The sequence below is a fragment of the Onychostruthus taczanowskii genome, unplaced genomic scaffold (genome assembly GCF_017590055.1).
Source record: "Onychostruthus taczanowskii isolate IOZ18803 unplaced genomic scaffold, ASM1759005v1 scaffold43, whole genome shotgun sequence".
NCBI classification, from domain to species: domain Eukaryota; kingdom Metazoa; phylum Chordata; class Aves; order Passeriformes; family Passeridae; genus Onychostruthus; species Onychostruthus taczanowskii.
Window position 1 is genome coordinate 1,529 of NW_024501792.1, and position 27,326 is coordinate 28,854.

A 27,326-nucleotide genomic window follows, 5' to 3' on the forward strand; every position below is an offset into this window, starting at 1 on the left:
ACAGAAACGGAGGGGGAGAAAAATCAGGGAAACAAAGTTACAGAAGCACAGACAGAGCTAGAAACAAACGCAGGGATAGAGACAGACAGAAATCAAGCTAGGAACAGAAAAGTGAGAGGCAATAGGAAGAAAGGCAGTGGAAAAAAATGACTAGACCACACCACATAAAGACAGGAGACAAAGCAGGGGGGACGGGGGAAAGGGGGCAGGGTGTATCTTGATTAGGGTTGATTCAACTTTATTGAATGAAATTTCTTATGTACAGTTCAGCAAAACACATGGAAACACCGTATACAAAGGCAAGTACAGATACAATCCATACACACGCTGGTAAAAGGCCAATTCACATACAGAGCAATATACAGAAATGCAGCGGCTAACGCAAATACAGAACAACACAGACCAATAAAAGCCAAACACATATTAACACAAGAGAACCTTTTTCCTATTTTCATTACATTTGGACTTATTGTTACAGAAACCCCAAAACAAATACGGCGCACAGAACACGACACTCATCCCCCACGAACGCCTCCTTCCTCTTACGCACGAACGCTCCACCGCTCTCATCTCACCTGCTCGATAACACCCGAGACATCATCGGTCCTCGGGAACGTGGTTCCCCGGAGCCTCTGAAAAAAATCCTCCTGCCTGACGAAAACCCCGGTCCCTTGACGGTCTGCGCCCAAACTTTGGCGATGAACGTCACCTCGCGGACCGGCCGGGACCGAGGAAAAAAAAACCCAGCCGGGGGGAAACAAAAAAAAACCCCCGGCTGGGGATTTTTTATTCTAAATTTTAAAATGTGTTAAAAAACCTGAAAGGCAAAAGTCACATGCACAAGGTTAGAACCTGTCATCGACACAGACACGCACACCTCTCATTCAGCTTACGCACGAACCCACCCTCGCTCGCACCTCGCTCGCTCCCCTGACCCCCGGCACGCATTCGCGGCGTTCCTCGGGAACGTGGTTCCCGGGAGCCTCCGAAAAAATCCTCCTGCCTGACAAAAACCCCGGTCCCTTGACGGTCTGCGCCCAAACTTTGGCGATGAACGTCGCCTCGCAGACCGGCCGGGACCGAGGAAAAAAAAACCCAGCCGGGGGGGAAAAAAAAAAACCCCCGGCTGGGGATTTTTTATTCTAAATTTTAAAATGTGTTGGAAAACCTAAAAGGCAAACGTCACACGCACAAGGTTAGAACTGGTTGGCATACACTCCCACATGCTGACACAAGCAGATGCAGACGGTCGCTCGCTCTCACGCACGCTCTTCGACTTACATGCTCGCTGCGGCCCTTACTTGAAACCCTGAAGAATGTGCTTCGACACGTCATCTGGCTGCCGCTCGACGTCAAATGGTAGCAATGTCAAATGGTAGATTCCGGGAAAATCGGTAGCTTCTGAGACCTGTGAGACAACGGGAGGTTGGAGGTCAACGAGTGGCTATCTGGTAGGTAGGACTTCTCCCCGCTCTAGGCCCATAAGTTTTCTACCCAAAATCCCGCACAAGACAGATGAATGGTAAAGTTTTTATAAGTGTTCTACCTAACTGTGACTACGTGCCAGGGCAGGGCAGCTCCGATCGCAAGTGACGCAATATAAGTACGCGCGATATAAGCCGACACGGATACGTACGGTATAAGTACGTACGATATAAGCCGACATAATTACATACCGTGCAAGTACATACAATATGTGCCAAGATAATTACATACAATATAAGGACATACAATATAAGCCAACATAGGTACATACAACATAATAACATACAATATAAGGCAAGATAGGTACAGACAACATAAGCGCATGCAATATAAACCAGGACTTGAGAAGTCTCTGGAAGATGAATTCTTGGGCGCTATACCCTTTGAGAAGGCGGAACCTACGGAACTATGCCGGTCACGTGAGAGGGTGTAAGACGCTCCCTATAGAAGCCCGAGAGAACGCCATGAGGAAAAAAAGGCGCTACCAAAGCTGAGATGGAAGATCTGTGAGAACATCTTTTGTACTTCTTCGTGTCTCAAAGAGTAAAAACGTAAAGATGGCAGAATAAGCCATGTCCAGGAAGGAATGTGAGTAAAATATGGCTGATATGGCACAGAATGATGCCCATACAGCGTAGAGATGTAACAAAGGCCAATGACACAGAAGACAATGAATGCAGAATACATGACACAGACACAGACGACACAGACACAGACGACACAGACACAGACGACACAGACACAGACGACACAGACACAGACGACACAGACACAGATGACTCAGATGGAAACCGCCTGGCAGTTTCACCTTATGGACTCAAGATTTCTAGTGCAAGATGAGCCAGAGGCCAAAGATGCCAAAGGAAAGCGAACCCTATGGCAAGAGTGCTTGATGAAACGACACCTTAAACGGAGTTGCTGCCAAAGCAGTTAAGAGGATGCTCGAGAGGCTCAGTGGGCCTAGAGAAGGAAGCAAAGACTGGCGGGTGATGGTGGCTATAGCTCCGGACCTGAAGGCGAGCTCCTCGGGAGAAGGATCCGCGACGACGTCGAGGGTCGAAGAAGGCTGACGACGCAAAGTTCGCGAGAACGCGGAGACGGGTCGGAACTGCCCTGCCCGGCAAAGGCTCTGGTGAGGCTCAGGAGAAACCCTCTCCCTTTACTTCCAAGGGACCTGTTCCGCTACAGACTGCTCCGCTAAGCTAACATCAAATTGCGCCCTGTGAGAGTAAAGGTTTTTTCTCTCCCCCCAACTACAGGGCCCAACACTTATCTTTTGGAAGACAAGGTGACAAAATCCATCGCCGGTGGGACGTGGACGCTGAGACGTTGCCGAGTTCTTCGGTGCTGCTCTTTCCAAACTTTGGCTACAAACCTCCTCAAGGTACCTAAGACAAAACAGAAAATGTGACTATTGCCCTCACAAAGAGTAATCCCCAGGACTCCTCCACACCACTGCCCCAACTCACGTCAAATCTTGATTCAAATCCAGAGACTGCCCGGAAGATACCTGCAAAAAGAAAAGGTACACGCTTAGCATGCTGCTGCATAACACTCGCCTATGAGTGCTGTAACACCCTGCCTAAACACTGACTCACCTGCTTGCCTCTGTTCCTTGGCACACTGAGGACAGCGAGAGCCAATGCAAAGAAACAAAGCAAAAAACCATGCTGAGATACTGTGAAAACACAACCTCCCTAACCTGACAAATAAACCACACGTACATCATAACCTTGCACTTACCTGGCATCAGGCATCCTTGGCTGGCATGGGATGCAAGTGGACCACCTAAAATAAAAAAAACAGTGAATGCTTAGAGTTGCACCAGAAATGGAGATCTCAGCAATAACAACAGCTTCTGTCCACTAGTCACTGCTCACCTTGACCACCTCACCTTGACTGCTGCTAGATGGCTTTACTTCCTAAAAATAAAGAACAATACTGTAACACAAAGTCACCATTCACACTCCCCCTGCAGAGACAAACAGGGACGGACCTGCTCGGGGGAACCCACTCACCTGGGTTGGGGTGCTCTGCTATCGATTTTATCCGTCTGCACCTGAAAGAAAGTCAGGACAAAAGTCAAAGGGCTGCAGGACAACCTCACAGCTCCAGACATCTTGGGTCCATCTACAAATCACATCTAGAATCCAACTACTCCCCACACTACAAATTTCAAGCCCCCAGGATTTGTCCTAGCACACCAGGCTATGCGGCAGGGCAGAGCAGCTCCGGCACAAATATGTGCAGACACCCGTGACACAGGACAGGACGTGACAAACAACGGGGACACAACAGAGACAGAAATCACTTGGCAAGGAGAATGACTGCAAGGACCGACAGAATGCAACATTAGATGACCGAGGTTAGACTGACGGCAAGCTGATGAGGCTCACAGAACCCTGGAGGAAGAAGATGCTAACTGAATGATTTCTTCTAAGAACTGCAAAGACGGATGCCTGTGAATCCTACGGTCAGAATCCTCTACTTCTTACAAGTCCTAATCCGCAATAATGGATCCTTGCGAGGCGCAGCTGTCCGTACGGCTCGGAACAAGACCTTCCAAGACATCTGACTGGATGCTTCCAAAGAGAAATGCAATTCTGATGCCTGTCTGAGCTCCTGAGTCAAAAGCCCTATGGCACTGGTGCCAGGCCAAGAAATGCAGAGATCACAGATGCTAAGAAAGATGCCAGAGTTTCTGATAGGCCCCTCAAAGGGCTAAGGTAAAACACATGAGACAGCCAAACACACAGAATGCACAATAGACAAGTGACACAATACACACCGGGACTGCTCTGCCCTGCGCACCTCAGCCGGGCCGTTGCCTCTTAGTCAGCTGCATTCAAGAAAACAGAGCATCAGTGCCTGGTCTTGGCAGCACATCGGCCAAAACCCAATAATTCTGCTACTCACCGTTCTCCTGCAATGCCTGGGTCTCTTATGAATGCCGCACGATTCGGCTGCGCTCTCAGGCTGATGCCGTCGTCGCTGGGTTCGCCTCGGTTAGGAGGAGAGGAGGTGATGTGGCATTGCTGAAACTGGAGTGGGTCCCCACTCCTCCTCCCTATTCCCTGACTCACCACCTCTCCTCAGGCACTGCCAAAGTCTCCCCGGATGACTCCTTTAAATAGAAAAGGCAGACGCTTCATCACCAAGTCCTGTAATACTTCCACAGGGCTCACAAGAGCAACAATCACAATCCATCAGCCAGTGTGTGACGGGGAGTTATGCGTACTCCAAATGGATTGCCTAAAGCACACAAATGAGAAGGCCTGCTTAGAGTTGCACCAGAAACTGAGATCTCAGCAATTACAACAGCTTCTGTCCACTAGTCACTGCTCACCTTGACCACTTTGCCTTGTCTGCTGCTAGAAGGCTTTACTTCCTAAAAATAAAGAAAAAGAACAATGCTGTAACACAAAGTCACCATTCACGCTCCCCCTGCAGAGACAAACAGGGACTGACCCGCTCGGGGAAACCCACTCACCCGGGATGGGGTGCTCTGCTATGGATTTTATCCATCTGCATCTGAAAGAAAAAGTCAGGACAAAAGTCAAAGGGCTGCTGGATAACTTCACAGCTCCAAACATCTTGTTTGCCCATCTAGGAATACCATCTAGAATCCAACTACACCCCACACTACACATTTCAAGCCCCCGGGATTTGTCCTATCGCACCAGACTATGCGGCAGGGCAGAGCAGCTCCGGCACAAATATGTGCAGACACCTGTGACAGGACAGGACGTGACAAACAACAGGGACACAACACAGACACAAAATTTTGAGTGAGAGGAATGACTGCAAGGAGAAAGGAAAACAATATGACCCAGATGAGACTGACTGATGATGAGGTCAGGGAACCCTGGAGGAAGAAGATGCTAACTGAATGATTTCTTCAAAGAACTGCAAAGATGCCTGAGAATCCTGCTGTCAGAATCCTCTACCTATCCTCGTGTCCTTTCGAGTCCTAATCCGCAATAATGGATCCTTGCGGGGTGCAGCTGTCCGTACGGCTCGGAACGAGACCTTGGAAGACTTCGGACTGGATGCTTCTAAAGAGAGGTGCAGTTCTGATGCCTGTCTGAGCTCCCGAGTCAAAAGTCCTATGGCACTGGTGCCAGGCCAAGAAATGCAGAGATTGCAGATGCTAGAAAGGATGCCAGGGTTTCTGACAGGCCTCACAAAGAGCTAAGGGAAAAGACATGAGACAGCCAAACAACACACAAGGCACAATACCCATGTGACAAGACACGTGCCGGAACTGCTCTGCCCTGTGCGTCTCGGCGCTGGGATCAAAAGTGACGCTTGCCTTTCGTGTGGCCTTAGGATGACGTATCCTGGATATCCTCAGTTCCAAAGCTGACTCAAAAATCCCTCCCGGTAAGACCTGACACGACGGCCCCCTTCTGTGAGTCATGGCCCTTGACTTATCTTTTGGATGTCCAGGAATGAGAATCCACATCAGGGTGGCTGGGTCCTTGAGTTGTCATCTTCATCCTGTGTCCAAGGGTGTGGCTGTTACTCTGAGTGGCACCTGGGTTAGAAACACAGTTACACTGACTGCTGTGGATGAGCTTGTTTGCTGTAAGGCCTGCGAATGCCTCTGCTATGCTAGAGAAAAACCTTGGGAGGCACTCAAATAGACACCGTTTCTCACCCTGGTGGCTTCAAAACCACCCACAATAACTCCTAACTGGAGTTATTATAAACTCTTCACGCTCCCTCTCCTGGTCACAACACTTAACTCATTTGAAGCCTCAATCTCAAATAGTATCTTGGACACAAGGCAAATCCCTTTTGTGAGGTTATAAATCTGCTGAAAAAAGTGGCCTACTGGACACAATCTGGAATTTCAGGAATTTGCATTCCTCCTAAAAAAAAAAAAAACCAAAAAAACCAAAAAACCCCAAAAAAAAAAAAAAAAAAACGGTGCCTTCAAAACCACCCACAATAACTCCTAACTGAAGTTATTATAAACTCTTCATGCTCCCTCTCCTAGTCACAACACTTAACTCATTTGAAGCCTCAGTCTCAAATACTATCTTGGACACAGGGCAAATCCCTTTTGTGAGGTTATGAATCTACTGAAAAAAGTGGCCTACTGGACACAATTTGGAATTTCAGGAATTTGCATTCCTCCTAAAAAAAAAAAAAACCAAAAAAACCCCAAAAAAAAAAAAAAAAAACCCACCAAAACCAGAAAGTACAAAAGCACCTTACCACCTCTGAACCCACAAGCCAAAATCCTGAAATTCCCTCTACTCCATGCTGTTTTCCACACAGTATCTTCAAAGCTTCTTTTGCTTCGTGTGCCCAAAAGCACCTACAGAAAACAACCTGATAGAAGCTGAAAAAGCCTCGTTGCTCAAATGAGATGAGAGCTCCTACCTGAGCAAAGCCAAAGGAGGGAATGAAGCCCCTCAGCAAAGCCTGGGGTTAATATACCCCTGATGGGGCCCACCTCTCCTTGCCACGGCGCACGGTAAAAGGGAGGGGGCAAATCCTACCGGGTATAAAAGCCCTCGGAGCAGCTTCAGCTGTTTAGCTCCTCTGACTTCAGTTTGAGGGGATAAAGGGCTTGCTGCAGGAGAAAACTCTTCACAGAAAAACAAACATTTTCCTATTTGCTACAGCACCTTGGACTAAAGCGGCAGACATGGGTAAGACACACAACTCTGTGTCCAGGTAGCATGATTAGATAATTTGGGTAATTTGCTATTAAATTAAATAATTAGTTCTTCGTCAGTACTAACAAGTGCTTTACATGGAATTAAGTAAGGTGGAGAAGAGTACTAATAATAAGAATGCCATAACTCTCCTTGGGACTTCTAATGAAGGCTATCTACATGTATTGCCACCACAAGCAAGTGTGGCTGGTTTGACAGTGCCAAGTGCCTCCTGCAAACTGACATCAGGAACCTGGCCTGGTGAGTTTTGTTTCCCAGGGAAAAGGGCCGGCCTTCCTGTGCAGGGGCCTGTGGTTATATATTATTTGTATATAAAGATAAGGGAAGCTACAGGTTTTTGTGTTTGTCAGTTTTGCGTGGGAGATATTTAGGGAAGTGATGCAAGGCTTCCAGCCACTAGAAAACTAGACACGCCTCTGTGAAAAACACATTAAAGGTGAAAGAAACCCGGGAACTTCCTTTTACCTTCTGGCCTGTAACAAGGTTGTTCCGGGCCCCAACACCTGCCAGGCAGGGACAAAAACCCTAACCAAAACAAAATCTAACCACAACTATTAATATCTTACCACAAAATCCCCTCCCCCCAGCACAACTCCCACAAAAAATCATACAACTAAAACCAAAAAACAACCCTACCACCCACACAAAATAACCCTACAACTAAAATTAAACACAAAAACCCCAAAAACCAACCACACAACTAATCCTAACACAACCCCAACCACAATTCCCACCACAAACACCAAGTAACCATCTACAAACCCCAAAGTATTACCTCTTTAAAAACTTCAATCCTCCCTCAAATAAAAAAAGAAAATACAAACATATTTTAAAAACCATAAAAACATCTAAGTCAACAAAAAATTAAATCCCAAATAAAAAATACCAATCAGGACACTTAATCTTAAAACTAAAATCCTCTTATAAAACTATTAAAAACCCCTCTATTTCCCTATAACACATAAAACTATAAAAAAATAAAATGTTCAAATTAATGTAAAAACCCCATAAAAAAGATATCAAAATAACTATAATACTATAAAAAATTAAACAACAAAAAATTCTATACCCCCCAAAAAATCTCTTTCCCAGAAAGAAAAATAATTTTAGAAATAAATAATTAAAACTTTTATCTTTAAACAACTCATCTTTAAAACAATACCCCATAAATTAACATAACCCATAAACACAACTATTAAAAAATCCAAAAATTCACAATTACAAATTTTCCCAAACTACTATTCATAAAAAAAATTTAAAACCACAAAAAAAACCATTTTTCCTTATAAAGAAATCTCCATAACATGGACAAAACAAACTTTTCTCCTTAAACTCAAAAAAACTAATTTAAAAGTAATAAATGAACTAGAATTTTAAGTTGTGTTTCTTTATATTATCAGTAAGAAAAAAATTAAGAGAAGAAAAATATTCTAAAAATTTTATTCTAAAAATTCTTATTACTCTTTAATTACTATAATTTTTTCTTTATACCCTTTTAAAATTTTAAACCTATTTTACCTTTCTCCTAATCCTATCCCACAACAAAAAATAAATACATTAATAATTAGCCAACACCAAACTCACCACTCTTTAACCAAAAAAATCTCAAAATTAACAAACTAAAACCACTACAATATTTTTTGAACAAACACACCCCCTAAACTCCCATGCATTTTTGGGCTGTAACCTCCCTTTTTTGGGAGAACCCCACCCAAACCCTCTCATACCCTACTCACCTTCTCCTCCACTGCAGGTATTTCTCCTATGTGCCAACCCAGAGTAAAGGAAACTCGATTTACCCCTGTTGCGGTGTGATGTCATGATTTGCCTCAGTTTCCCCTGGTTTCTCCCAGAAATCTCCTTCCCCAGGTGGGTTGTCAATCACCCTTCCTTTCCCCACCCTTGACCCCTGCTGGGCACTGTCTATCAACCCAGTGATTCCAAGGAGAGCATTGAGCAATTGGCAGGTTCAAAGGACGCTCTCCACCCCCTGGGGGGCCACTGGCCCACCCAGGTGTCCCTCTCACCTGAGACCCCCTCCCCCTGTGCCTGGTTGGTGCTCCCTGGGTCCCCTCCCCTGCCCCTCTGCCCAGGTAAAAGGGCAAGCAGACCACACAGTCGTGGTTCTGGTGGAAGAGTTCTGTTAGAGAGTTCATGGGAATTATTGCAAGATTCAGAGACCGTGCCATCGAAATAAAACTCTGGATTAAAAACTCTCCATCGGGACCAGCTCCTGTCTTCACCTCGCCGTAAAGGAACCTCCAGCTCAGGAAGGCCTGAGGAGTGACCCCCTCAAAGAAAGCTCCAGCCCGGAAACACTGGAGCTCGGGGTGTGCCTGGACTTGTCTCCACATGCTCAGCTGCAAGCACAGGCACTGAATAGTGTCCCTGGGGAGAAAACACCACAGGTGCCGCTATTTGGTCAGCCGCCGAGGCCAGACAGACCAAGGCAGTCCCGTCTGTAATACTGGTACACGCCAATATACCCCCACATATGGAAATGTTTTGGGGTGTTACAGACACTTGCATGGGTATACCCAGTTTGCCATCATTTGAGTGGGAGAATTCAGGGCAGACAGGGACAGTTGGAGGGAAATTCACAGCACTACACCAAGTATGAAATCAGACTCGGGTTTTGATTTTCATGTGGTTTAATAAGTTAACAGACTCAGCCATTACACAGCAATAGAATTCTTCTTCAAGATTTACAAAGGTGCAAGAACTTCATTTAGTCATATGTAGTTTGATTTTCATTATTAGCTACACAGTTCCAATTCTTCCCCACCTGAACAATGTGGGGTCAAAATAATCCACCCAGACAGAAAGCATCAAAGTACAAAATAGCACACACAAAGAGGGGTGTTAATTCAAATTCCGTGTGGGTATTTGGTCCAGTACCTTACAAAGCAAGGAAACGTGATGTGGAGCAGTCATGCCTGTAGAAGGAGCTGCAATATCACAAGCACACCTTTGCCAGAAATTTGACCAACGCTGGACTGTTACTCTACTCTGAGACTCAGCGTGACCTTGCAGTAGGGGAGGTGGGATGGAGAGAACAATGCAAAAAGACCACAAATAACAACCCTCCAAAGCATCTCCACAGCTACTCAGAAATGACTTTTCTGTAGGTTTAGCAAACAATGACCCAAGAGAAGCTATAGCCTTGCTTGCTAAAGCCAAAACATGTAACAAAAACATTTGCCATATGCCCAGTTCTAGTCTAAAAATAGCACTTGCCTGTGGTTTGAAGAAGTTTTCATTACATTCCCCTTCACTGAACTTGCTCTCCACCCAAGTAGTCTCCCCTCGCTCTTCCCCATTTCAGTCAAGCTGCCTAAAACCCCACCCTCAACTGCGTAAGCTGCATGAGAGTGCCTGCAGGGACAGGAATTGGACTTGCTTGCTCAGGTCTGTGCCTGCAGAAGTCTGTGCAATAAATGGATATGAATGCCACAGAAGCTGGTACTCTCCTGTCCCATCTATGGGCACTGTCATCCTCAGTCACTTTGCACCATTACTAGTATAGACATTTGCAGAGTATGCTTTAATTGTAAGCACATCCATGCACCCAGTTCCTCTGGCCTAAGACATCCATCATGCTAAATCCTATGGCACCCTCAGAACACTGAGATTTTGAGGTCCCCTTCATTTTTTTCCTGTGTCTGTTTTCCACTGACTCAAGATGATATCTTTCGTGGGCCAACACACAGAGCTTTGTGGATGACAAGACTCCTAAACAGCCTTGCCTCAGCATAGGGAGATGATTTATCCGACAGAAATATACTTACAAGCATAGTTACAAGCTTTCAGCTAGCGTCAATCTATTTTCTTCAGAGAAGTAAAAATACACAGGTAAATTCTAGCAAATCTGTTCAGCCAAAATAGGAAACTAACAAACAAAACCCACAAACAAACAAGAAACCCCCAACAAACAAAAAACCCTCCAAGCAAACCAAAACAAACAAAAACCCAAAATAATCTCAATGAAATGCCTACTTTGGCTTCATGTACAAGTCACTGTTGTGCTTGAGCAGCCACTAGCAAAACACAGCATGTGGAAAGCAGGCCCTCATGCAGGTTGAAGCCTCCATGCATTCAAGCCCACTGCTCTGCTGTTCCTCTTCCACCATATATTTGGTCAAGGACCAATTTCACAAGGTGCAAAAAAGTGAGCCTACCCTGAGACAACAATCTGCCAACTGCAGATCACTCGAGCTTAAAAATTTTGATGGTGGCCTGCGCCACTCATGGGGTTGCTCTGTGGTCCCAAGCATTATGAAATACCACAGAGCCCACAGCAGCACCAAGGCAAGGGCACAGGTATCTGGAAGAAGTAAAACAGGGAAAGTAGATTTAAAATAGCATTTCTTCTGTCCTAAAGCCAGAAACACAAAATATGTTAAATACAAAAGAGGTTTCTTAAAGCAGCCATTCTGTGGGGGGAAATTCCTGGGGACTTCATGTTTGCAGCTTCTGGAGAACAAAACCCTGTGTGACCTTCTCTTTCCATCTGAGAAGATTAGGATAGAAAAATTGTTTCTCACACCAATAAGCACACCTCCACCATGAGGCAAATTCATTACCGTTCATGCCTTTGAGAAACCAGGAAGAGCCACCTGTGCTCTCATAGTCAGGATTAACAAAACCGCCACCTACTGCCTGGGGGATGAAAACATCTTTGTGGGCCAGAAAGAAAGCCTTGTTGAGATAGGAAGAGGAAAGATCAACATGTTTAATGAGGAGAGTATCAGAACAAAAAAATTTCCAATGCACACAGCAGACCTATCCCTCTGTTCCTCAAACAGCACTTTTGAAAAACACCCTGAGAAACGGCCTGCACTTACAGAGAACATACAAAAGATAAAAGGTTACAATATCACTCCTACGCTGTACAATTTTGAGAAGCAACAAAATGTCAGAAAATACATCTCCTCTAGGAAACACAAGCAGATGTAGGACTGAATATATGGCGATGCACTCTGCCAGCACTTGACAACATCCCTTTCCTTTGCAAGCTGTTTAACCAGATACTGATTTGCAGCACAATTTACTGACAGTGCTAAAAAACACTGCTAAAATTTCAAGGGAAGATATGCCCCTACTGGCATGCTTCCCATGTACCATTCACTTTGTCCAACACAGTGCAAATGTCTTCCACCATATCAAGTTCAAAATCAAAAACCATACCTCCACTGCAAGTCACTGGCAGGCATAACCTGGAGCCAACAAACCAGGAACAAAACAGGAAAGCCACAGACATACGACAGGAACGGCTGATTTAACATAGCTAGAAAGGGTCCCCAAGGCCAGTGAGTAACTTGAACTTGTTTTACTCCCTTTTCCCATCACCTCCTCCTACAAGCCAGACCAAAGTATGTTGGTCAAGAATCTAGGTATGTGTTTGTCAGACAGAAACCTTGCCTTTTCTGCCTCCAGTCTATAATGACAAGTACAACACTGGCTAGCCCTCACAGTCCTCCTTGTGTACGTGAGCCTCAGATCCCTGATTCCAAAGAACAGTGAACGGTGTTCACCTCCAGCCACTCCACACCAAGACAGCTCAAGCTTTTAAAGTTTAAAGAAAAGAATACAGGACTATCAAATGAGACTCATGGTAGGTCCTTGACTAACCCGCAACTGAAAAGCCAAAGCCATAGGCTCTTCTGCTCAAAAGAGCATTTCTAGTGCAAGGCTTCACAGTCTCCTACCAGAGAAGTGGTGCTGTCTGGATTCAAATCTTCAATGTTTAGTACCTTGAGATGGTGTCCAAATGAATAAATATAATCCAAAAATGGAACATAAAGTACTGTCATAGCTATAAGTCAGAGGGGATGGTGCAAGACAGAGTACCAAACTGAAATCAAACTCTGAGATTTAGAGAACAAGGGTGTGTCAGACCACGTGACAGTACCGTACCACACCAGCCCAGCAAAAGGTGATGTGAAACTGGTGGCTGGATTGCTATACTTCTAGTGGCCAAGTTCTAATGGCACTGTAGTGCAAACCAGTCACTCACATCAAGGAAATTTATTCTCAGCGAGAAACAGTGAGTTCTCTGACACCCATAGTGCACAGAAGTGCAAACAAAGCCACAGTGCCATGCGGACAAAGAACAAAGAAAGGACAAAAGACACGACAGAGCCTGGAGACAACAAAGACTCCCAGACCAAAACAGATGTAGAGGTTCCTGGTCAGCCAGCTGAACCAATATTTTTCAGATTCATATATGCCCAATCATGTGAGGAATCAGCAGGAAAAACAGTCAAGAGTCCCTCCTGCTAGCACACACAGGCACTTTCAGTTACAACCCTTGGTAACGCCGGCCTTCCCCACCTGTACAAATTCACAAGAAACAACCACCTGTAAATCCTTTTGCTGCAGCACACCAAACACGTTCTGATCGTTGGAAATGGCACACAGCAGCAGTATCAGCAAGTCAGGGTTTGTCCTTCCAAGAAACACATTTTACCTGCGCCATCAAGAGAACTGCTATTTCAGTTGGCAGCATCCTGTACAAGGAAAGACAACACCACAGTAGATACTGTGATGGAAGAGCAGAACTAGAGAAACCAGTCAGGCCTGGGAAATAGGTCTTCCGTGAGGTTTTTCCTCCCCTCTGTCCCACTTTCTTTAACTCAACAACCCACAGGATAGCAGGAGGTTTCTCTGAAATCAGGCACGTTGACAGGGCATGAGTGTTTCTCCAAAGAGCATTATGTGCTATCTGAAGGGAACTTCTGGGGTTATTATACATAAAATGTGTATGGGCCAGGAGACCGGACAAATGGTCCTCTAGAAGTCTCCTCCTGCACAGGGATTTTATTTTCCTCTGCACACCTCTGCCTCTCTGCAAGTACCTGCTGCAGAAATGTCCTCTGAACAGGGGGCACCGCATTTGCAAGAAAGGAAATACGAAACACAATCCAGAAAGATTCCCTCTACTAAGGGAAACCCATCAGTGACAATATGTAAACTCTTGCCTCTTTCTGCCATGTGCCTTCAGGCTCCCCATTCAGACTTCAGACTGCCCTTCACTACATTCCTTGCCTTATTCCTTGCCATCCATTCCCAGCATGGTGCCAGTCCTTGGCACGAGAACCCTGACAGCAAGAGACTGGACACTCGGCAGGTCTCGAAGACAGCCTGGCAGCCCTTTGGCAACATCCCCAACCACCCCCAAGAGTAAGGGATCTCCTCATAAAATAGCTGGTGTGTGCATTCAGTACAGGCCCTTCCCTGTTCAAGAACACAGATGTGGAAGGAGCATTGTGTCACGGGGTGGCTGCACAGGGTGGCAGAACCAACACACTGACCAGGCATTCTTGCGAGGGCTCAGGCTTCTACAAAAATTTGTGCAGAGGTTAAAACTTCCTTCTTCTTAGATGTCTTTCTTCACCAACAGAGCACAGAATACAGGGGTTCCTCAGAGCTGTCTGAACCAGACACTGTTCCAATGGCAGAGCCAGATGGAGGACCGCAACTCTGACAGCTGACAGCTGTCTTCTGAGAGCTCACAGCCCAGGAACACATCACCCTGCAGCATACCTCAAGTTACAGCCTCTGCACCAAGCACAAGCAATAATAGTATTTAGATCATCAGTGACTGCATCATTCTCTGTCACTAGAAGACACATTCTCTGTCACCTGAATGAGGCTACATCTCACACTTCTCGGCACTGTAGCTAACCCAGTAGTTTCTTGATTTTAACTCTAAAGGTTGCCACTTGAGAGACCTGCCCCCTGTTTCCATGAGGCACCTGATGACACACATGAGAGTAATTTCTGCAGTTCCTGGAACCCCCAAGGGGATTAGCATGCCACCTGGATTTTCTGGGAGAGCACAGTGGGGTGCAACAAGCAGAGAAGGCTAAGCCAAGGCAGCCAAACAACCTCAGTCTCGGGTTTGCCGCCTCCGCTCCCCAGATGGCATAGAGCACTGGGGTGTCTTCCCTCAGCCAAGGTTGGAAAGAACTGGACTGCAAGTCACAGATACCATGGAGTGGGAAGACAAGAGACTAGAAAACGATCTCTGAGAAATCTTTCCAATGGGCTTCTCCCTCCTTCAGTTTTCAGCAACTGACGTGTTGTCACTACCTTTGGGTTTGGATTTAGACTTGAAGGAGAAGCGTTTGATGAGGCGGTGAGAGAAGCTACCAGTTTTCTTTCTGGTGGTGGAGTTGGCAGTGACATTGGACAAGTCATCATGTGACTGGCTCAGGCCTGCTTCCTTCTGCTTGCTCCTTCTCCGGAAGATGAACTTGGTACCGCTCCGAAGAAAGCTAACTGCAGAGACAGGAAGAAGACAGAAACCATGATAGCGTCCTGCATTGGCAAGTTTCAGAGACAGTAACACACCCAGCCACTCTCGGATATGCAGCACTCCTCTTCCACACTGAGAGGCAGAAGTATGCAGCAGATCAGCTAATCCCAGCTTCCCAAGGCAAAGTCTCAGTTTGTGACAGACTGCAACACCAACAGGCTGCCTCGCTAAACGTTCCGTTCCACCGCCCCTCTGCATAAACTTCCTTTTATGCAATATCCTCCTCTCAGTGGAAGCGTGCAGCATTTCAAATGACAACCAAGACTCATATGAATGGAAAAAAAGTAAGATCACCTGAACCTGAAGACCCTGAGAGGAACATACAAGACAGAAAAGGCCTCTCAGATCAGCCTGTCTCAAGCGCACAGGGATTAACTTTGTCACCTAGCACCTGGAACAACTGCCTGCGTTTTCATAACGTGCCCACTCTGTAGGCAAATAATACCAATGGCTCCTTATGACTCCCACAAGCAGGAGAAGGTGGAGATGCCAATTACTTTCAACCTCAAATGGATCAGAAAGACACATCCAAAACCTGCAGGCCATGTAACACTACAACGGTATTTCCTACAGAGGGGGTTTGCTTTCCATTTTCTCTCTGTTCCCCACCCGCCAGCTCTCTTGGGAATCTGGGTCGCACACCCTTCTACCCACTGACATTCAAAAAAGGGGCCTCCGCAACTCAAACTATACCTAGCTGTAACAGGGTACACTTCCCCAAAATTTGTCCCACTCTAATACTCTCAGTAATCAAGATTTTGATTTGCATTTCTTTACATAAATCAGTAGCAGAAAAATCCAAGGTGCACCAGCCACACGACAAATGTGTGGAAAGGCCAGGACAGCAGCTAGGTTGAGGCAGCCCAATCCATCATTTAAAAGAAGTCAGTTTGTGTGAACATCTTACATTACGACAGGCACTAGCTGCTTCGATACTAATAGAGAAAGAAGGAGGGCAATCAATGCCCATACAATCCACATTGCTGGGCGGCCTCCATGTCCACACCACAGGTGGCCAAATTCAGAATCATTTTTTATGGACATGCACGCGATCTGTGGACCTGGAGACCAGGGAGAGAAAAGGGGTTCTCTATAATACACAGACTGCACAGGATTCTCATCTAAGAGACCACAGAAACTTGGAAGGCTACAGGAATCAGGCACCTGCAAATTAAGGCCTTTCAAGTCACTCCAGTGGAAAAACCACAAAGACAAAGGCAGGCTCTTCCCGGCTCCATGAGAAGCTGCTCTTTGCTATGCTGAAAGGTGGCTGCAGACCTCATGCTTGGGTGAGGAACCTGGACGCCACTTTGTCCTCACATACAGCTAATGTTATGGGCTCATGTTAGCTGCCCTACCTAACAGTTCATCCTTACCTTTGTGATCTTTCAAGCTCCTTGTCTCAAGGGCTCCCATGGAGCCAGTTTCAGACTCAACATCTTCCACAGATGGCCTTTCAGAGACATCTGATTGCGTTGTCTCATCCAGCTCCTGACTGTCCCTTTGACCCAATGGCGACGCTTCCAGTGGCCGTGACAATTCAGTAAAATCATGCATCTGGTCAGCTGTGCTCTCTACCTCAGAGTCCCCATACGCTGCGGCCTCCAGGGATGTAGCATAACCCAGAGAAAGTGCCATTTCGTCTTGAGCAATAGGTACCTGAAGGGGGGTTAGAGGGGCAGACACACGTGAAGACAGGATCAAAAGAACTGCATTCATCTGCCTACTTCCATCTACACCTACATATGGGTGGCCCAGTTCAGATCATCAGTGCTAGATGGCACCAATGGACAATTGTCACTCTTTGGCTAAAATATACTGGAATGTGGCTGATTACAAGGCATTCTGCTGCACATCCCTCACTCCTGCAGCAAAGGAGAACTCCTTATATTCTCCACAAGGTTCAAAACCAGTTATGGCAGCCACATCCCTTTCTGCAGCTGCCCATTGTGAGCTCCCACTGGCAGCTGCCCTGCAGACTGGCAAGGAATCTTTTAATGTTCACTGGGAAGCAGCTAAAGGTTTCTGATGAGCCAGTCATCCGTGCTGGAACCTTCCCACACTGGTCCCTACAGGACAGGTTAGTTTCACGCATGAGTCCCTAGAAACAACCTCCCAGACTGGAAATGCGGCTCCTAACTACCAGAGACCTTTGACACTCCTGAGATGATGAGTGTACTACGTTTCGTTGGTGTCTTCTTGGTGGTCTTGTTATTCGTCTCAGTTAGCTGCCTGATTGCCGTCTCAGCCACCGGATCCAAGCCATTGGGCAAATGACTATCCCCTGAGCACAAGAAAAATACCTTGCTTGGAGAAGCAACCTTCAGCAGAAGCAAAAGGTCGCTTGCTGACCGCAATGCTTGCAATAGGCAACTTACATGCACACAAATGTAGTTTCCCCAGACAAAGTCTATGACAGACTTGTCCAAATAAACAAAATGAAGAAAGCTCTGTATAGGTAGCTCTTGGCTTTTTCAGGTACCTGAAAACTTTCATTTCCCACCAGGCACATCATTAAAATACACCTCCCCTTCCCACCACTACTCAACAAAACTTTTCAAAGACTCCCAATAGTTCCCTTTGCCAGCAAACTGTCAAAATGGCTGTAGTGCTCTGTTCTAGACACAATCAGAGCCCAAGTGCAGGGTGACCAAAGTTGTTTGGGTCCAGATAGCCTGGAAAGTTCTGGTCAGGCAAGGAAATGCTCATAGTCACTGACTGGATACTCAAAAGAGAATGTCTTTTACCTGCCCACATACCACCACCACCAGCCTTCTGCCCCCACCTTCACTCAGGCACTTGGACATTCTCTAAAGCAGAAAATGCAAGAACGTTCAGGGAACCGCACTCAGACTGCCACTTTCCAAGACAGGCTAAGGAACACAGTTATTTCAGTAAGAGCCTCAAACTTCCGAGCACTTACGGCTACTGCTGGGCAAGTGAGGACAGCCGGTCTCCAAGAGCACTGTTGTCTTCTTTTCAGTCACTTCCACTTTGGAAGGCGACCTCGATGGTGAATCTTCACAGCAAAAGAGACACCGAGATACCAGTAAATGGAGACGAAGCTTCCACTACTATGCTATCATATTGTGCCCCCTACACAACCCTAAAAATCCTCAAGCGAGCATTCGGAGAGCCTGCGAGACAGCTCTGTAAGGCTTTGTGGCAACAAAGCAGTAAGAAGCCTACTAGGAAAAAATGAGAATCACTGAATGGTTTGGATTGGAAGTGACCTTAAAGACCACTTAGTTCCAACCAGACTGCCATTAGACCAGGTTGCTCGAAGCCCCATTCAGCCTGCTCTTGAACATGTCCAGAGACAGAGCAGCTACAGCTTCCCTGGGCAACCTGGGCCAGTAACTCAGCACTCTCAGAGGGAAAAAATTCTTCCTAAAGGCCAATATAAATCTACCCTCCTTCAGCTTAAAGCCATTCCCCTTGCCTTATCACTGCATGCCCTTGTAAAAAAATCACTCTTCAGCCTTCCTGCAAGCCCCCTTTTAGGTACTGTAAGGCTGCTTGCTGTAATGTCTCCCCAGAGCCTTCTCCTCTCTGGCCTTAACAGCTCCAAACTCTCTCAGCCTTTCTTCACAGGGAGGTGTTCCAGGTATGTGACCAATTTAGTGGTCCTCTGGACTCACTGCAACAGATCCATGTCTTTCATGTGTTGGGGGGTCGCAAGGCTGGACACAGTACTCAAGGTGGACTCTCACAAGACCAGAGCAGAGGGGAAGAATCACCTCTCTCGGCCTGCTGGCCACGCTTCCTCTGATGCAGCCCAGGATATGGTTGCCTTTCTGGGATGCAGTCCTGTGAAGCTGATGCACAGCAATACCTCATTCACATCATTTCCCAGTCCCACCTCTTTGAATGTCCAGCACCACATTCACTAGGATGCCACACCACAAGCAGCAATAACCCCTAGTAAGCCAGGTCAACATGCTTTTGGCTCCACTATCAGTATTTTCAACATAACTTCTTTAGCAGTGAAGAAACTAGAGAAAGCATGGCCAAACACTTAGCCTGACATCATGCAGAGGTTATGTGGCAGCATATGCATTAGACCTTCCACCCTCCCTCACCTCCCCCAGACACAGAACTGTAATTCCCTACCCTAGGGCTACACAAGAGTTTCTAGCCAGCCACGAAGATGCTAAGGGAACAGCATGGATGCCCATGTTCTGACCCACACCCCAAAAATAATACATAAAGCATGAGCCTGCAATAACCAGGTGTGATGGCTAAACAGTTTTGCTACTGCCTTCATGAGCAGCCATGGGAATATTGCAGCTAAGTCTGTGCTGCCATAGGAGCCACCTGTACAATACACTTGCTGCTGTGCAGCCTCACCCAGTTTGCAATCTGCCTTGGGCCGGGACTGAATTGTGGTGACAGTAGTCACGATGGTGCCATCAGGCATGATGGTCCGGTCCATCTCCACCTTCTTAGTGGGGGTGATGCTGGTTCGCAGAGACGTGGCATGTGGAGCATTCAGAGATGCAGGAGACTCCTGGAACAGCAGCTATAAACAGTAAAGCACTGATCAGAGAGGCACTCTTCTTCCCAGATGGAAAGGCAGGCACGTTTGGGCAACAAAAGCTACGCTCTGGGCACCAAGGAGCCATCCCCAGTACAGTATTAGTTCAACAACAGGAGGCTCAGGGACCAAGGGTCAGGTGACATCCACCCCTCCATGACACAAGGGTCTGCTAGCCCCCTGTGCCAAGCTCAGGCCCAAACACGTGTGTCTCCAGCTAGAGGCTCACATTATGAACTCTTCCAGAGCATGCATGTGTGCAGAGCTTGTGGGGTCATGAGCTCACCTCCAATGTAATGGAAGCTTCAGCTGTCAGTGACTGTCCAGCTCCTGGCACCAGTGAGCAGACCTGTCTCCCAGATGGCTGCTTGTCCAAAGAATCTATCAAAAGTGTGGCATATGCCAGCAGCACATCTGCAAGAAGGAAGAGCAAAAATGAAACACTTCACAGGACCTCAGCACCTCAGACATCTCCAAGGTAATCCCTGCTTTTGGGAAGCAGCACAATAGCCAACACAGCAGATGGCCACAACTCCACTAACTCCCAGGTTCAAGAGGGAGAAGGAGCAATCAATGCTCCTCCACTCCTCTTTAACAATTCAGGAATCAACTCCCTTAAAAAGGTGACCACTGTGTGGCCTCCATCAAAAATAGATGCTGTAGTTAGTCCCCAGCTGAGTACAAAAGAACAGTTAAGAGCCTTATGCAAAGCTCTCCTAATACAGGAGGCAAAATCCTGCATGCTTCTCCCTGCTTCAGAATGCAGACAGGCAGGCCACAGGAACCTCCTGATTCAAGGTCAGACCCAGACCATTTTGGCAAGAACAGAACGAGTTATTTCACGGAGTCACAGAAGCTCACATAAAGCTAAATATGAAAAATCCTTTGCAGAACTCATCACACATTGTACCAACAGAGAACTACCATGAGCTTAAAGCACAGTGAGGCCCTTAGACATTTTTGCCTCCCCGTCTTAAAACCCATCTTATGGCTGTTCATACTCACTTCCCCCTCCATCGCTGCTCCTCAGCACCTGTAGTTTCAGTTCTTTGCTTCTAGGTCCCAACTCCCTGTTGAAACCAAAGACAGGCTGGTGTTAGGCCATCTTAATTTTTAAGTAGCCAAAGAGCAAACAACCTCATTCTGTATCTTCCCTCCCTCAAATCTCACACGCCTCATCACCATCTCCAAAGTTTCAGTAGCATGCACTACCATGGAGGACATGACTAGACCACCAAATTACACAAATGAGAACTCTGGTTTGCGTGCTCTGTAGAGCTGTGTAGGCTGACAGTGGAAGTTGAGAGGGCAATCCCTCTGGAATGCTGTTTATGCTACAGCCCTATTGCACCTGCTGCACCTAGAATCAGCATTTCTGCCCACCCAGTTAGAACACAGAGTGTCCAGAGAAGCGAGAAATATGTATGCAAGCTCGGGCCAAATGCCCGAATCAGCAGTCGGGTACAGGGGCAGCACAGACACTGCCCGGTGGCACAGACTTCACCTCTGCAACAGTGCACATCACTTACTGCAGCATGGTAATGAAACCCAGAGACCGAGCTGGTCCACCTACACTGCGCCAGCCAGAAGGAGAGCAGACACTCACAGAAAGAATTCGTCATTCCACTCCATCTCTCCTGCAGCACCGACACTGCCACCTGTCAGTGGCCTTGTCCACTTCTGCTGTGGGGGACTGTCTAGCTCTGCCATGCAACGTATCTCCCCAACTCCTGCAAGAGAGACAGAGGGCACATGTGCACTCGTCAACAAGAGGCAGTGGTTCATCACGCACACACCCTTCTTTTCCATTCAAACCCACCCAAAACATCCACTCACTCCGATCTCGCCACCTGCACACTTGCCCCTGTGGATCAGCAGTGTTTTCACGCTTACCTCCCTTCTCCTGGCAGCCCAAGTTCAGCACCCGAAGATTCCGGAGCAACAGCTTAGAACCCAGAGGGGCTACTGCTACTCCAGCCGGGGACTCTCGAGTCAACTTATTGCTGGATACCTGAGGAATGACGAGAGCGAGACCGATACCTTCATCATTCGCTCGCCAGCAGACAGCAGCAAGATGCATCATTCTTGTATCTATTAAGTAGGTCCTCACACCAACACAGGGGAATACCCGCAAAGCCATAAAGAGATGCTGCAGGTTTCCAAGGCTACTGACCTCCTGTGGGCCCTCGTGTTATTTCAGATGGGCAGACAGAGAAGGAGACAGGCAAGAACAACCTTGCTGGCTACCAGTCAACTGATAATGAAAAACCATGGGCCGTTCCATGTCTGCAAAGGCTGCCTTGGAGAGAGTCTTGGTATTCAGAGCAAGGGCGACCACCAAAAGAGAGATGTACCTCAGGCACCAGCTCCACAAGGACATGACTGACAATCAGCATTCAAGAAAAAAGGTGGAAGGAGTTGCCCTTGGGAGCAATTTCTAATTATGCCTACGCACTGCATCGCAGTATCCAAATTCTAATGACCGTGCAGGCCAGGATTCGGCTGTCGCCCAAAAGTGAAACTCAAGCCTTGGATTCCTGCCTGAGCCTCAGCCCTCAAAAGTCTCTTGGGGCCTGTGTTTGGGGCACAAGAATGACACAAGAGTGACTTACCTCACTGGCTCCAGCGGTACAGGCCATCAAATTCACCATCATGGCTGGCTTTGTGCTGACAATGGTATCCTCAATCAGATCCTTTATAGTGGACAGATCTGCTCTCCCTTCATCCTTCTCTCCATAAATCAAGGGGAAATGCAGGAACATCATAAAAAAATGGACATAGTTATAGCTCCACCTGCCTCTCAAGACTCTAATATGCTACACAGTCATTCTCCCAGTAATAACCTCCCAAATACTCTTCCCATATTCCATTCTCACCCTCCTCAGAGGTTAAAAGCTTCTATGTAGCAGCTGCAGGCAAATGCAAGCTTTCTAAATGTGACAAACTAAACCTCTACTTCTGTAGTTTATCTGGTGTAAATTTTTACAATAGAGATTTTATAGTTTGTCACATGCTCACCACCTCAGGAGATGGTGCCACCACACTTTTGGGAAAACAGCCGAATTCCTATAACTACTCAGGATAAAATAACAAAGGTGTCAATAAAACAACAAATCAACCTACCTGTTTGGATCAGGGAAGTGCAAGCACACCCACATGCTGTTCATTAAAACCTCTAACCCAGGGATTCCCCACATTAATCTCTTAAAGCTTAATTAATCCCTTCAAAAAAACCCAATCAAACCTAACCAACACAACAACAAACACCACCTCACACAAAGAAAGAGCAGCAACCCAGCTCGTTTTGCAGCTCTACATCTGACAAGAGCAGGAGGAACCAACACAGACAGAAAGCCTTCAACAGATACTGGTGCCACTTCAGCCCTCTCAAGGATGCTGCTTTGACACAGTTGAGCTAGTACCAATTCCAGGATGAAAGAATCCTCTCCACTGCCCTAAAGGGCCACGGCAGTGAGCTGCCATCCCTTCTACTCCACAGCAGCCCGCCTTCTAGCTGTTTCTGCTCCTTCCCCCCTTCCTCCACTCACAGTCAGCCTCCCATTGTTAGCCACTCACCTCAGGAAGCCCAAGTCGTGGAAGAACAGAAAGGTCCAAGTCTGGTCTGTCTTTGAATGTCCATGACACCAGGAGACCCTCATTCTGTATCTCCTCCAAGTGGATCTCCACCTGGCCCAGAACAAATATCCATAGTCGGAAACAGTTTCTGCTTACATTAGGTGATTTTTGCCCCATTCCAAATTCAGCAATTGAAAGGTTCTCACACCAGCGTAACAGTAAAAAACAGAACATAAGAAGACAAGTGCTCCCAGGCCTAGAGGATGAAGCAGCTGCAGAAGCTCCATAGCGAGATTTGGCTTCCTCACTGCAGTTGGAAGCCCGGGCACCACCAGAGGGAAAAATGATCCATTTTTTCTTTTACTGAAGAAAAAGCCTGCAGAGTACAATCCAAAAGTGCCCAACTGGGCACCAACACATAGGATATTTACTGAGTTACATCACTTAGGCATTGCCAAATGTAAGCACAACCAAATGTGACAGCTTCTTCCAGCCCAATGAAGCCTTTATTTGCATTTTTAATCAGGTCCTTCCTCGATCAGTGTGGGACTAGATGGAGGAGTAAGGTCAATGTTTAACTTCTTGTAATCCTTACCTGAGCCTGCAGCACAGCCAAAGTGACATGATACGTGTCCACAGAAACAGCAACAGGGGACTGCTGAGTAACAGAGACAGGGAATTTCACAGCTTCAGCTGACAGATGGCAGCACAGCACCTAAAAAGAGAAGGAAAAGATGAGTTTATAACCCAGCAAGAGGCAGCCGTGTTATTCTCACCAAGTTCCAAGCTGCAAACCTGCCACTTCAGACCCTGTGCTATGACAAGAGCTCTCCTGTGTTCTCCATAGTAGAACCCTGATGTCTGGGTTCAGCCTTCACACACCCCAGCGTCACCAACGTATCTTCCCTCACAGAGCTCACCAATGCACAGCTCCAGAGCCTCCAAACAGGAGGCAAGCCTCCAAACTCCTCCAAACAGATCTCCCTCAGAACCTCCCTGGCTCCACCATCTCCATCAGAAAGGCCTCAGCAGTCTCTGTAGAACACACCATCACACCAGACTGTACAGTTCAGAACAGCAAAGCCTTACCATGCTGTGGTCTGACTGTCCCTTGCATGTCACACAACTTATATTGGCATCTTGTGGTAACTGAGGACCCTCTTCAAATGTGATCTGCACTGAACTCTGCAAAGAGAAAACTCTGTTAGTTCCCAGTACTCAGAGCCACCCTGATAGTTCCAAAGAGGATGAATGATGCAGGGTCCCAGAGACACTTTTTCACAAATCCAGTCAGCACCCGGAACTATGGCACACTGTAATTCTACTCACCTGGACTTGTCTATACACAGAAAGGAAACAAGGTGCCCAGTTAAATCTTGAATTCACAGATACAAGCACCTCCAGGAAAGTGCAAATCTCATCCAGAATCTCACAAGACAAAGTCCTCCAGGACAACTCCCAGACCCCGCTTCAGAAAACAGTTTTTAGACCCAGCAACTCACTGAGGCAATGCTGCTTTCTGAGCAGACATGCTCCAGACAAGGAGCAGCTGCAGCAGAAACTGAAGTGTGGCCATCCAGGGGCCTCCATGCCAATTCAGCCACCGGCTATCTTCCCTTTACAGAAGTCCTAAATTCTGGAACTTATACATTCAGGTCATTTTGTGATACTCTTGAGTAATTCAACACACATGACAGAAAAGCACAGCATATCAGATATGGAAAACTGCCATGGACACTTTGACTATTGCATTGTGATAAGAGGGGCATGGAAGCAGAGGGTGAGTTTCTACAGGGGAAGCGGGGCAGCACTAAGCCCAGTGGGGGAAGGCACTTCACACTGAATCCAGCCTAGAATTTGTCACTCTGTCGAAAAAGGAGATACTTTTCCTATCTTGCTGGAAAACCCAAACACAAGTTTGCATCACGTTCTTCAGGACTTTAACTGTTTTTTATTCAAATATGTCAGCTTCCTGCTAATCTTTTTAGCACCTTATTTTTCTATACAACTTAACAGAAGGGCAACCTTTTCCCACTCACACGACAGAAAAATAAAAGGATATTGCAACAGACTTTGGACTGCTTTGGACTGTGAAATACAAAGCTGTGTTTCGTGTCAGGCACATACAAGCAACGTGTGTATCTGTGACTGTGATACGTGTGGAAACTGACCATAGGACAATTATAAAGACAATTCTAATAAATAACTGAGGAAGTAAAGCATGGAAGAAGGCCTTTGAACCTATCCTTTGTTTGCAATTAACCTTTATAAATCTTAAGTTGATTTAGCAGCATTTGAATTAAAGCTTTAAAGATGTTGCTGTTTGACAGGAACTTTCTGCTTGTAGCAAAAAAGAGTTTTGCAATAATAACCTTTTGATGTATAATTTTAAAATTTTGCTTGTAGTAAAGATCTTTGAAACTACAGCTTTAGAACATACAAAAAAGAAACATGCTCATCTCGACGCCTTAACAAAACAGCGAAAAGCAGCTTGAGAAAGGAAGATGATCAACTCAAGGATTGATAGTTCAGACCAAGGGAAGCTGGACATCACTGCTATGAGATTTACAGTGCTTGCAATTAAAAGGTGGACCCGCAGCTGGAATCTGGACCTCACCAGCTGGGAGACTTCCTTCTTCTTTGGGAAGCTGGACCCCACCATCTGGGGATACTCTTTTCAGAGATACATCCTGAGAAAAACTACATCACAATAGTGTATAGAATTGTGACGTAAAAATTGAGAATAGAAACTGCTGAGAAAGCTTAGGAGTGCCCCTATAAATACTTGTGAGCCCCAACTATCAGTGCGCAGTTGGTGGGAAAATTTCCCCCACTGTACCCAGCGCTGTATTGCTCATACTTTACCATATTAATTAATAAATTGATTGCTGCTTGAATATTGGCCTAGTCAAGCTTCTCATGTATAACAGGACCACACTTTCTGTGGGCATGAAGTCCCTGCCTTGCAGGCAACACAAGCTATAACGGAATTATTTCCATACGGAATCATCAAGGCATACTCTCCTTCGTGAACATCAAAACTACAGATAATACAATGGTAATACTGGGAGATTAAAGATAATAAATACCAGAAAATTTCGAAGAAATTGCTGTGGAAACATCAGAGTGACTACAGTACTGCCCCAAGCCGCGTTAAACGGCGCGCGGTAACGCACTCCGCCCTTTCCGCGCTCGCACAGCGCGGCGCGCTCCCACGCAGCACGAACTGAGCCGCCCGCAAGGTGCCTGACGGCTCCTGCGGCCGGAGCGCCGTGCGGGAAGGGCTGTCCCGGCACCCGCGAGCCACGAGCAGGCGGCTCGGCCCGCCTCACCTCGCTGCGCTGCCCGCGCTCCCCCGCTCGTGCCCCGCCGTACCCCGTGCCGGCGCGCCTGGCTGTTGAGAGCTCGCACCCAAGCTCGATGCCACTGCTCCCGCAGGGACCGGAGGGCGAGAAGGGCCGCGAGCAGCGCCCGGGCCCCGGCCTCCTCCCCCGCCGCTCCGCGACGCCGTAGCGCTCGCAGGGCCGCGGACCGCCAGTACTGCCGCAGCCAGGCCGCCACGGTGAGCAGCGAGGCGGCGAAGAGCAGCACCAGCGCGGCCCAGCCCAGGTCTGGCCCCATGGCACGGAGCGCGGGGCTCACGGTAGCGCGGCGGGCATGGCGGGCGGGCTGCGGCGCGGCCCCGCTCGCGGCACCGGGCGCACGTGGCCCCGCCGCG

At 47.1% G+C, this 27,326-nt stretch overlaps 1 protein-coding gene and 2 long non-coding RNA genes across 7 annotated transcripts in view; all 3 read right to left on the bottom strand.

Moving 5' to 3' along the window:
- Positions 1–2,272: 2,272 nt before the first annotated feature.
- On the bottom strand, positions 2,273–3,125 carry LOC121340892. The gene is made up of 3 exons (XR_005953357.1): positions 3,084–3,125; positions 2,955–2,995; positions 2,273–2,873 (listed from the first exon to the last, which is right to left on the bottom strand). It is a non-coding gene; the product is annotated as an uncharacterized LOC121340892 (long non-coding RNA).
- Positions 3,126–3,226: 101 nt separating this feature from the next.
- LOC121340850 lies at positions 3,227–4,296 on the bottom strand. Its single transcript, XR_005953353.1, has 3 exons — positions 3,504–4,296; positions 3,366–3,407; positions 3,227–3,273 (listed from the first exon to the last, which is right to left on the bottom strand). It is a non-coding gene; the product is annotated as an uncharacterized LOC121340850 (long non-coding RNA).
- Positions 4,297–9,816: 5,520 nt separating this feature from the next.
- Positions 9,817–27,326, bottom strand: part of C2CD2L (C2CD2 like) — a 19,560-nt gene continuing 2,050 nt past the window's right edge. For 3 of the 5 annotated variants that reach the window (XM_041413764.1, XM_041413763.1, XM_041413762.1), the window contains exons 2-14: positions 24,698–24,793; positions 24,204–24,323; positions 23,609–23,719; positions 22,645–22,761; positions 21,926–22,043; positions 21,639–21,762; positions 21,038–21,102; positions 20,319–20,446; positions 19,846–20,017; positions 18,419–18,514; positions 17,646–17,779; positions 16,872–17,154; positions 9,817–15,458 (exon numbers count right to left, since the gene is read on the bottom strand). In XM_041413764.1, the coding sequence (XP_041269698.1) occupies positions 15,238–15,458; positions 16,872–17,154; positions 17,646–17,779; positions 18,419–18,514; positions 19,846–20,017; positions 20,319–20,446; positions 21,038–21,102; positions 21,639–21,762; positions 21,926–22,043; positions 22,645–22,761; positions 23,609–23,719; positions 24,204–24,323; positions 24,698–24,700 (1,692 nt within the window). In that variant the 5' untranslated portion in view covers positions 24,701–24,793 and the 3' untranslated portion in view covers positions 9,817–15,237. Of the gene's footprint in view, positions 15,459–16,871; positions 17,155–17,645; positions 17,780–18,418; positions 18,515–19,845; positions 20,018–20,318; positions 20,447–21,037; positions 21,103–21,638; positions 21,763–21,925; positions 22,044–22,644; positions 22,762–23,608; positions 23,720–24,203; positions 24,324–24,697; positions 24,794–26,983; positions 27,321–27,326 lie in introns of those variants that run through there. The other 2 variants (XM_041413760.1, XM_041413759.1) reach the window with 2 other exon arrangements.